This window comes from Colobus angolensis, unplaced genomic scaffold, assembly GCF_000951035.1.
Source record: "Colobus angolensis palliatus isolate OR3802 unplaced genomic scaffold, Cang.pa_1.0 Scaffold240, whole genome shotgun sequence".
NCBI lineage: Eukaryota > Metazoa > Chordata > Mammalia > Primates > Cercopithecidae > Colobus > Colobus angolensis.
Genome location: NW_012115600.1, coordinates 1,893,763 through 1,905,157, shown reverse-complemented (window position 1 = coordinate 1,905,157; position 11,395 = coordinate 1,893,763). Strand labels below are relative to the sequence as shown.

Sequence of the window (11,395 nt, the reverse complement as noted above, 5' to 3'; positions counted from 1 at the left end):
AAGACAACACTCACTTTAGGTGATTCTGTGGTGCCATGAAATTTAAGATAATTTGGGAAAAAGGATTAGTCAGTTTTAAGCAAGAGTCACATCTTCTGAGCTTTCGGTTATCAGTGTAGTACCTGACTAAAAATGAAGTAATACCCTTAACCATTTATAATTTCTAGTATTTCTCTGAAAGATCGTTTTGGGGACAAAAGTGACTTGACATGTCCAATTTCATTTCCGAATAAAAAGCTAGCATCTTTAAAAATCTCAGATTGCTTGCTTACAGATATAAGTGAGAATTATGGAGAAGCGATTCCTTTAGAGGATTACTTTTTTCAATTTTGGTTTTAGTAATCTAGGGTTTGCCTGTAAAGAATACAACGATGGATTTTAAATACTGTTTGTGGAATGTGTTTAAAGGATTGATTCTAGAACCTTTGTATATTTGATAGTATTTCTAACTTTCATTTCTTTACTGTTTGCAGTTAATGTTCATGTTCTGCTATGCAATCATTTATATGCACGTTTCTTTAATTTTTTTAGATTTTCCTGGATGTATAGTTTAAACAACAAAAAGTCTATTTAAAACTGTAGCAGTAGTTTGCAGTTCTAGCAAAGAGGAAAGTTGTGGGGTTAAACTTTGTATTTTCTTTCTTATAGAGGCTTCTAAAAAGGTATTTTTATATGTTCTTTTTAACAAATATTGTGTACAACCTTTAAAACATCAATGTTTGGATCAAAACAAGACCCAGCTTATTTTCTGCTTGCTGTAAATTAAGCAAACATGCTATAATAAAAACAAAATGAAGGAAATATGATTAACTGGAATTATTACAGTATTGAATATGATTCTAAAATAACAATGGAAACAGCCCTTTATAGATTTAGGAATATTTTTAATCAGTGTTGCACTAGGCACAGCTTTTACTTTGGAAATTATAGAACTTGTCAGAAAGGTACATCTTTTACACAGTAGTTAAAAATTCATTGTGTAATATCAAAGTTGTTTCATGATTGCTCATTGAGCCTCTTGGGTTAACTAACTTAAGAGGTTATTTGGTAGTGTGTTAAGATGAAATTTGGATCAGCCAATTCTAAGTTTATCCTTTCTTTATTGGATGGACCAGTAATTCTGCTCTCCCTCTTCGTAAACAAGATGCATTGGGACTTAACGTTTATGACATGATTTTAAATCAATTTGAATTGAATGTTGATGAGCAGCTAATATTAAGTGATAACCTCTTTGGGGAAGTAGGTTAGGTATTTTGTGGTTCGAATTCTATCTACTTGATGACAATTATAGCTAATTTATTAAGTATTCATGATGTGCCAGACACTTGAAAAGGCTATGTGTTAACTCATTTACTCTTCACAAAACCCTATGAGAAAGATACTTTTGTTTTCCCCATATCAAAGATAAGGAAACTGAGGCACAAAGAAAAGACTATAAGGCAGAGCCAGGATTTAAGCCAAGGCCTGGTCCTTGGTTTTGGGGGGTGGGGGGGGTTGTTTGTTTTACAGACTGTAATTTGAGAGAAGTAGATTGAGGAGATAGCTCATTGAAATTGTTCATTTTCTGTATAGAACTTGAAGGCCTAATTTCATTTTTATTTTTACTTGTGTCAACTTATTTTTAGACTTGGACTATTGAGAACCTTGTATGTTCCTAAAGTGACACACCTAACAGCTTCAAAAGGACTATATTACCGTTGAACCCATGGTAGTTTGGATCCTACTGATACTTGATGAGGATCTTTACGTAGTGTTTTATGTTAGTTTTGGGTGATGTAGTTGAGTCCCCCACCTACTGAGTGTACGTACTGTGTATGTGGTACTGGGCTCAATAATAAATAGAATGGTTATATCAATACTCATATGAGGGCTGACACACTTCACCTCTCCTTTTACTTAAGATCTCTCTGCATTTTTTTTTTTAAGCCAAGTAAGCAAGAAGAAAAATGAGAGATAATGCTTCAGTGAGAGAGGAAAGGTGCTACATAGAGTATGAGCTGTTAAGTTACATCCCAGGGGAAAGACCTGGGAACTATTGTATTATTCTCTTGAAAATTTGGCCCAGTAAGCTGCTACATCCAGTTCAACTAACAAAATCCTGTATACCACAGAGAAGAATAAAGAAAACCAAACTGACAAACATCCTTCTTTTATTTAAGACCAAACTGCAGCTGGAATACCCAGTACAGTTCTGCTTACTACACTTCAAGAAAGATCTGAAAGCGGAAAAAGAACCAAAGAAGGGCAGTTCAAGCGACCAAAGGGTGGGTGGAAGGTGCTGCAGTATGAATACTGTACGAATATTTTGACTCTGGTCTGAAAAGATAAAAGAATGTTATCGAAAACTACATGGAATAATTGAAGTCCCTTCAAGTTTGAAAGTAAGCATTTTAGGACAAATAAAAGGAAATTCAACTTTGTACTTGTGGAAACTAATCCCTAAATATGAATAGGTTTATATTGATTCATGGGTAACAGGTCCATAATAAATTATTGGAAACTAGGATGTCTGAATATCAAGGAAGACAGCCATAGTCTCTTACAGTGCCTCTGTTGGTCTGTCTCAAACTGAATCGGGTGGGAAAAGGTATGGTCCAATATAAAAGTTCCATTTTTGCCATTATTGGCGAATCTTGCCTTTGTTTATTTTGGTGCCAGTGTTTTCTGCTTAATCATTTGCTTTGTTGGCATCTGTGTTTATTTACTTGTATACACCACATGCAGTTTACATCTTTCTTTAAGTACTCTCCTTCCCAGGTAAATTCCAATTATATTTGACATCCAGCTAAGAGGGCCCATCTCTTCTCACCTCTTTCCTAGTCAGTATGTTCCGCAAATATTTATTGAGCCCTTACTATGGGCAAATCATTGTCCTGGATAATTGAGGAGAAAAATAGATTATTCCCTTATTCAGTAAATGTCTACTGAGCACAATCTAGTGAATCATTACAGTATGGCCTCATTGCTTTGTTTGAGGTATATTATTCATAACAATATTTTACACCATTCGTATCAATGTAATTATAGAACACAATATACTATCAAAGATAAGTAATTGTGTGGTTATCTGCCATTTAAAAGTATCCAGTATTTGATCACATTATTACAAATAATGAAAAAATGATTTGTTTTAATCTGTAATAAACTGGTTTATTGTGCAGTGACTGTAATATACTAGAGTTATATTGTTTGCCTCACCAAACACATACTAGGATATCACCCCCAAAATAAGTATTTAACTTTGCATTAGGTATAAAGGAGACTGGGTGCTATAATTAGATTATTTTGAGGCAGACAGCTGTTATCCCAACTGATTTAGTATGTTCTGTAATTGAGAAAATGTTCACCAAATTATACTTTTTAGTGATTTACATGTACATTTCATAGGGGACATGTTCTGTGTATAGCGAATAAATAACTTTTATAGTATCACAAAATGTTTTGGATTCCTTAGTTTCTTATTAGGATATGATGTTTCTTTACCTATACATTGATTCCATCACATTTTATTTTTGTCATCTTTTTTGCCACATACTTAAAACCTTCCATATAAAATTATTAACTAAAAATCTGGAAGTGGAGTCTTAAGCTTTTAATTTATAGCAATTTTGAAAATACAGCAGAGGTATATTTTCAAGGGAGGTATGAAATGGAGGTATTTTTGTTCATATTTTATTTTAGAAATTTTTTTGAACTTTTCCAAGATGACACAGCAAGCGTCAGATCCTAGGGTACAGCCCATAATTTTTCACTTGTTTCATCTTTTGTTACCATGTTTGTTGTTGTTTAATCAAATGGGGAATTGTTTTTATAGCTTTATTTTCCTGGAGATAGTAAAATTGATATAATGGGATTTAGAATTTACTTAGAGCCAAAATGACTAGATTTAATCACAAAAAGTATTTTGTATACCGTTACACACTCATTAACATAGTGGGTTCTTAGGACCGAGGTTCTGTGTGTTTTTAAAAGAATATGTAGGGGTCATAGACTTTTTTGCCTTCTACCTCCCTTCTCCATTTCCTTTTGAAGTTAAGACATTTAAGGTGGGGAATTAAGTTGCCTATTGAGTTGGGATTTTGTTTTTAAATAATTTAGGTAAATACATACATAACTGCAATAACGGTAGTTCTCTAAAGTATTTAATTATGGTAAATCAGAAAAGGCCCTCTTTAATTTTTACATCTGTTGAATGAATTGCTTTAGGATCTCTTCTGTGGTTCTCTGTACTGAATGCTGTCAATATTATTGAGCACTTATTGTGCTGAACCATGTGCTTTTCAAATATTCCTATTTAATCCTAAAAACACTCCTGGGAAATGGGTATTATTCCCATTTTACAGATGAGAAAATTGTGCTTTGTAGAATACCCATCATGTGATAGCTTCCTGCATATGCTATTCATTCCTCACAACCTTATAAGGCAAATGGATAATGTTCCTGGATGAGAGATTAAATGTTATCCAAGATCTCATGGTTGTGTGGCTCAGAGACTCTAAGCATGGCTTTTCAAATCTCATTCTCTTGTAGAGATTTTCCATTGTATTGCATTTTGACCATGTTCCTGTTTACAAAACCTGAGATTATATTCTGAAGTAGCTGTGACTTGAGCGATAGCTCAGGAATAATCTGATGGCATTCTACTAGGAAGGAGGACTAGCAAAGCCTATAGTTAGCCTATCCTAGGCATGAACTATTCTCATTTTAGATTGGATGACTTGATAGGAAGAAGTGAGCAACCTGTTTGTCTTCAGTTATTGGTATCTACAAGACATTCTGCTAGTCACTGTGGAAAAGGTTTCTTCTCTTGGGTTTTTTCCTCTGCCCCTTCCTCTAACAGTATTGGTTATCTTTATTATGTTTCTGTGTATTTGTAACAGCTGTTTCACCCTTGTATTGCACAATGGGAATTTTTCTTGGAATAAAAAGTGAGGCATGTAAATTCATTGAGAACTAACCATAGTTTGTAAAGAAGTTAAAGGCCTTTGTATCTAGTTTTTTGCAGATCACATTTCTTTGAATGCTGGAAAGTGAAATAAACTGGTCTAGGAGCCAAAAATAAATCTTGGGTTTTTTTAAGACTTTGCTCTACCTTAGATTTGTAACCACCTGGGTACACTTTTTCCTAATTTGTATAAGAGGTTTTAGAGATGCACTCTGTCCCTCTTGCTTTACAAATTGCCTACGAGAATGCAACCAAAATACTAGAAACTAAAACTTACACAAAACCTTTCAGATTTTTTCCTGTGTTGTAGTTGTTCTAGGGAAGAGGATAGTTTATCAGTATTTATTTTAAGCTTAAGGATAGGTTTTGGACCTGATTCCATCATAGTATAACTGCCATCAAAAAGAAGAGAAATTGAAATTACAGCATTTACTTAAGGTTCACAATATGGCTGACTTCAGCAGCCTTACATGGTAAGTTCTCTGTACCAACTATTTTTGGTTCTCACGATTGCATCAATTTGGGAAATTCCTGTCACCATTCTGTAGGCTAACCAAAACTCTATCAGTACCTTTCCTAAAGTATGAAGTGTTCATACAGTTACTGACCTTTTATTCAGGTTACCCTTAAGCTGCTAAAATTTTTATAGGTAATCTTCCACTCCCATTTACCCATTTTGCTTGAGTCAGACCAAAAATCTAGGGTATTACTAGATTAATCCACAAAAAATCTAGTGTATTAAATATATAGCTTAACTTAACAGACACCTAGGCTGAGATTTGTTCAGTACATGAAGTTCAATTCTTTAATCCTTGGCATTGTCCACAGAAATTACCCTGGAAACAAAATGCTGGTTCTGCCTTAACTCCAAATCATTTCCTAGTTTGCATGAAAAAATACAGCTTTGCCATGGGACTAGTTGTAGAATTTTAAGGATTACTCAAACTAGTTTTAAGATGCTCTATCATTTGGAATCTGTATCAGCAAGGTGTGGTCGTGATGCTTTTCTTCTGAGGGTCCCCTTACGTGTACTTTGATCTGTCAACATACTTTGAAACACAAGGGTTCTTGTCAACTTGATAAATTCTTTCATAATTTTTTTTCTATGAACCTAGATCATGGAATTAACTTTGAAAAGCTTTGCGACGTTTTCCATGTGTGGCTTTTTTTTTTTCCTTTTAATTGTTAGCACTACTGGGAGAGAGAAATCTCAAGTAGTTGTTTAATTGCATAGCTGTCAAATCCTAATATCGTCTGTATCAGTCAGCAAACTAGTTGCCCCTTTTCAAGCCAACAGTCCTGTCACATTTTAGTTGTGACTGTTTTTATAATCAGAAATTTAAGAGAAGTCCAAGAGTTTTGAGTATTGAGTATATTATGAGCTTCAAGTCAGTGACATTTTTAAAAAGAATATTAAGCAATCAAAACCATTTTTAAAATAAAACCAAGCCAATGGGGAAAAACAATTTTATTTAATTTTATGCTTCAAATTTATATCATGTACATTAAGTACCATATAAACTTGTCTTTAGGCTATCAATATTTAACTTGGGCAGTACTTCATCTTGATTTATTTGGAGAAATACAGCTTAGGCATCAAAAGAGGTGCCAAATTACAAAATAGGGCATTAACAAAATTTTTAAACTGACCCACATACCTTCTACTGGTTTCGCTTATGTTTAAGCATTTACTCTTAAGGTTGGCAAAACATGTTATCAATGTATTATGCAAGAGTACATCTTTTGCATAAGTGGTCCGTTGGGTTGCACCTACCCTTGACCAAACAAAAACCAAACATCACTGGCACCATACTCAAAACTACCTGTATCCTAGGTTATAAGATTGCGAAACCCAAAAATCTGTAAGGTTGGAGGGACTCCAGTTAATCTTTGGGCTTAGAGGAGGAAAAAAAAATAGTCCCATACTGCATTTCACATCTCTTAAAAATAGTTTTAGCAGCTTAAACCTTTTTAGTTATAAAACTTACTACACTTGGATTTACTTTGAAATGTAGTTTACAATCAAATCAAGTATAACATACAAACACTGGCACTTTAGCACAAGGGCAAACTTTAAAAACAAATTATTTTGGACCTTTAAAATTAGGCCATACTATAAAAAACAGTCCACGGTCTTACATTCAGCAAATTCATACTAAAATATTCCATTTTCGTAAGATAAAGGCCAATAAAACTTTACATATGCTACAAGTTTATTACAGATATGTACATGGCTCTTTCTCCCCTAGGTACTTAAAATTTTCACATTATCCAACTCCCCAAAGCAAGCTTTGCAGGAATGAGGCCAGATCACTATTAGAATAGCTTGCGCAGTGCTGTAATACAAAAATGTATTTTGAAAGCTATTGAGTGACCATTAAATACTGTTTCTATAAAAAAATGGTTTTGGTATATTTGTTGACAGACACTTAATCCATTATATTTAATAAACAGGGCCATTGGGATGTACTATGTCTCATTCTAATGAGCTCTAAATGCCCTTTCCACCCATTGTACAATTCACTAAAATGCAATTATTACAAAAAATTCACATTTTCTTTCAGCAGTGCATCAGGTTGTTAGCATATTACTGGTTTGGGTGTTTCTAATATACTAAACTTTCAGGTGTTTACCTAATTCTGAATCCTTGTGTTAGCTTGAAGCTTATAATCTGATTCACCAACTTTCAACAATCTAATCCATGAATGAGAAATTACTATCTTCCCCTAACAATAGAAAAAGCTGATTCCTTTACCACTCCCCAAATCTAAACTTGTTTTCCACTTAAAAGTTACTCAGTTGAGAACACTTAATATCAAATACCATTAGTTTAAGTTGCACTGATACTACCATTGTATCACAGTGCACACAACACGAGATGGTCTATTTTTTTTACATTAATTAGCAGTTCTACACAAATAGATTAATTCCTTAGCGAATTTGTTTCAGACCAATTGACAACTATCCGTGATCATAATTTTAACATTTGTCTTTATACCTGTACTTTAAGTAAGGTTTTAAGTTGAAATGTCATTATTTCCTTATCTGAGGGATTAAAGGAAACAGGGACCCAGTGGCTTGGTGGTTTGGGAAGAACACTTGGTGATGGTGGCTCACTAAATTTGGCACCAGCATAGTTCTGATTAGCTTGAGATTTAAAAAGTAAGCTGGGACCTGATAAGCTAGAATTCCAACTCTGATTATTTGGAAAATTTTTGTTCTTCCCCCCACTTTGCATGGCCTGCCAAGCAGCTGCTGATGAGTTATAACCATGTCCTCTTTCTTTTTTCTTATGAACAATCTTCATCTGGGAATTCTGATCCTTGGTCTTCTGTCTGTTAAGCTGTTGTTGGTTCTTACTAACATTTCTAGATTGAGGGGCTGGAATGTTATACCTCTCTCCACCACCCATCTTCAGCTTCTTTGTCACCTACAAGTGAATGTAAACAAATATTGAGTAAAATTCCATTAAGTTCAAATCTGTAAGAAGCTTCTATGGCTCCAACTTATAACTCCAGATATTTTGAACAAGACTCAGTAATAGGCTATTCAGCTGCTTTAAATTCAAAAAGCAGGCTGTTTAGACTCCAATATATGCACAACCTTTATTGTTATACCTCTCAAGAAAAATGAGCTTACCCACAAATCTGCATAATCTATTTTAAAATAAAAACAATTAGTTTAGGATGGCTCCATCATAAAATATTTGCCCATTATGATGATTACCTTTCAGTCTGCTTTTCAGATTGCAGGATCTCCACTACCTGTCCTCTTCCTTGCTGCCAAGCCCAAGATAACAAGTGTTGCTTTCTGACAGATCCTTTCCTTTGTCTCAATACAGAAGTTTTCATGGGCCGATCTGCTGAGTTCAGCCTAGGAGCTGAGGCCAACATCTGAGTCTCCTCAGCACACAAGTTTGAGAGAAGTCCTAGCTAGAAAAGTAAAGATTACTTGATTATTTCAAAAACACGTTGAGAAAGTGATCATTTAGATTTACTACAAAAATCGTTGACTGTAAAGAAGGCCACTTCCTGAACTAAAAGGTAGAAAATTTATCTTAAGATGGCTTTCTTTGACCTCATAACCACGATCATTTAAAAACACTTCACCCTTGAGATCCAGTCACTCCTGGAGAATTTTTGGAAATGTCTCGAAGTCCCGCAGTAAGTTTTGTTTTTATCTTTTTCCTGGGAAAGACCTTCAGATTCTCTCACGTATAAAATCAAATAACGAAGTGTTAAATGTTAAGAGTCATATAAAAAAACTGGCTTCAGGCGGATTTTCAAAAGAGACCGTGTTTTTAAACTCCCACCAGAATTTTTCAATCTTTCCACACACGTCACATCCATTTTCAGTCTCTTGGAACATGTAGACATCACGCAGTGTTTCCTTTGGTTATGAACACCCTCGCCTCCTCCCGTCTTAAAATAAGTTCTCACAAACCCTAACAGTCTAAGCCCATCTCAAATCTATAAAAATGTCTCCCTAGAGGGAACGGCTCAACGTTCAAGGTTTGGTTTTAATTTGATGTTCCAAGAAAAGTTACCAAATAGTTAAGCCCCCTCCTTTCAAAGGGGTAAGAGAGCCTTCCAAACAGATAAACCACCCTAAATAAATTGCCATTTCCGGACTGTGAGTCATTCACAACTCGAACTTGGAAAACTCGCCGCCTCAGACGCCACACGGGCTTGACTTCCCAGTGGCCCCATCTCACCGGAGCCGCAGGGGTCGGGGCGCTGCGACCGCCCGGGTGCCCGGATCTCGCCTCCGCTCGCCTCCTTCCCCCAACAATGGGGAGCGCAGCCACCAACATGGCCGCGCCCGGAGCGCAGCCGCTACTTACCGACTTCAAGCTCGGAACTACGGCGGCAGTGGCTCCCTCTCAACGTCGAAGCCTCCCTCCCTTTCCAGGGAGAGACGAGGCACGGACCGACAAAGCCCACGAACACCGATGAGCAAGCTGCCGGCCAACCCAGCTTCTACAACCCAACCTCTTCCTTCTGCCTCTACCGACAAAATGGAGTCGGCGGCGACCGCAGAAGCAGGGCCAGGCGGCTCTGCGGCCAATCAAAACACGACAGCGCAGGCCTGGCCAATGAGAAGCGGGCCACCGCCTGTTGCTGGGGCAGGCCGGGGGCGAAGGCGGGGAGGTGGGGCTGCCGAGGGTTTGAAATCCGCCCGGGGAGGAGGAGCATGCCGGGAGTAACTGCCCTGTCCGCGGGTGTCTACGGCCTTGCCACGGCGGCCTCCCCGCGCCCCTGGCCCGCCAAGGCCCCGGCCGCTGGCTCTCGGCTATTCTTCCCGCTCGGCTCTCGTGCGCGCGGGCTCGCTGCCCTTGGGACTGCCCTGAGGGAAAAGACTGACCGGCGGGGGACGTTTGGTTCTCGAATTAGGGCCACTGAGCCGCGTAGCCTGTATTGACAGATGGAGGATACTCCAGAAAGCCGCTTGCCAGAGCCCAGCCCCCGCCCGCCTCGGGCCTCGACTTCTGGGTCGCCTCTCTCCCACATCCACAACTCCGCGTCCGAAGTCGGCGCGTCCCTGCGGTTCCCTCCGGGGCCCCTCACCCTCCAGCCCCGCAGTTACTCAAAAGTTGACTCCCTGTGAAAGCGGTTCAGACACACGCGGGCAAGTCAGTCACTTCCTGCTTGGTGGCCCCATTGGTCCTTAAGTTCAGTTAAAGCCCTTAACGCGCCGTGTTACAGTTTCCTGTGCCTGCAGCTCTCCCCACCCACACACCCTCGAGGGCCACAACTGGTTAGGTTTTGTTTCTCTGAGCACAGCGCTTTCGCGCGTGGTCAGTGCACAATAAGTTTGCTGAGAGAATGAGGGCTGCTCCCTTCCCCTTTCTGCCCCACTTGTAGGTGAAAAAAAGGAAAGAAAGAGAATATTGTTCAGTTGATTATGCCAGCCAGATGCAGGTAAGGGGAAAAGGGCAATTTCTTTGGAGTATATGTGTAAGCAACCCAATGTGAATCTTTTAAAAGAGAACACTAATTTCAATAAGCGTGAATAATTCTGGGATAAACGGTACAAAATCAAGTCTCAGTACATTCCCAGTTTGTTCGTGTATACACATGGATACATACATACGTAAGTTTACATTAAATAATTTGTATTTACCAACTTTTTATAAATCTCATGTAATTTGTCGTTTATTTTTGAAACGGAGTCTCGCTCTGTCGCCCAGGCTGGAGTGCAGTGGCACAATCTCGGCTCACTGCAACCTGTGCCTCCTGGGCTCAAGCGATTCTCCTGCCTCAGCCTCCTGAGTAGCTGGGATTACAGGCGCCCGCAAACACACCCTGCTAATTTTTGTACTTTTAGTAGAGACAGGAGTTCACCATGTTGGCCAGGCTGGTCTCGAACTCCTTACCTCAGGTGATCCGCCCGCCTCAGCCACTCAAAGTGCTGGGATTATAGGCGTGAGCCACCACACCCGGCCTGTAT

At 38.3% G+C, this 11,395-nt stretch overlaps 2 protein-coding genes across 9 annotated transcripts in view; one reads left to right on the top strand and one right to left on the bottom strand.

Annotated features, from left to right (window-relative positions):
• SRSF10 (serine/arginine-rich splicing factor 10) overlaps nt 1-5,063 on the top strand; it is a 16,364-nt gene extending 11,301 nt beyond the window's left edge. Inside the window, exon 6 of the mRNA XM_011945611.1 lies at nt 2,160-5,063. Within this exon, the coding sequence (XP_011801001.1) occupies nt 2,160-2,220 (61 nt within the window). The 3' untranslated portion in view covers nt 2,221-5,063. The remainder of the gene's footprint in view (nt 1-2,159) is intronic.
• Nucleotides 5,064-6,375: 1,312 nt separating this feature from the next.
• Nucleotides 6,376-10,679, bottom strand: PNRC2 (proline-rich nuclear receptor coactivator 2). 8 transcript variants are annotated; one of them, XM_011945588.1, is made up of 3 exons: nt 10,532-10,679; nt 8,672-8,877; nt 6,376-8,375 (listed from the first exon to the last, which is right to left on the bottom strand). In XM_011945588.1, exon 3 carries the CDS (start codon nt 8,355-8,357, stop codon nt 7,938-7,940), a length of 420 nt encoding a protein of 139 aa, XP_011800978.1. In that variant the 5' UTR covers nt 8,358-8,375; nt 8,672-8,877; nt 10,532-10,679; the 3' UTR covers nt 6,376-7,937. The 8 variants fall into 8 exon arrangements, with proteins under 8 accessions (XP_011800978.1, XP_011800981.1, XP_011800975.1 ...); XM_011945591.1 differs by lacking the exon at nt 10,532-10,679 and adding an exon at nt 10,310-10,498; XM_011945585.1 differs by lacking the exon at nt 10,532-10,679 and adding an exon at nt 9,789-9,994.
• Nucleotides 10,680-11,395: the final 716 nt, after the last annotated feature.

What these genes read in the sequence shown, in the direction of transcription:
- PNRC2 (XM_011945588.1), bottom strand. Translation starts at nt 8,357, where the DNA reads ATGGGTGGTGGAGAGAGGTATAACATTCCAGCCCCTCAATCTAGAAAT.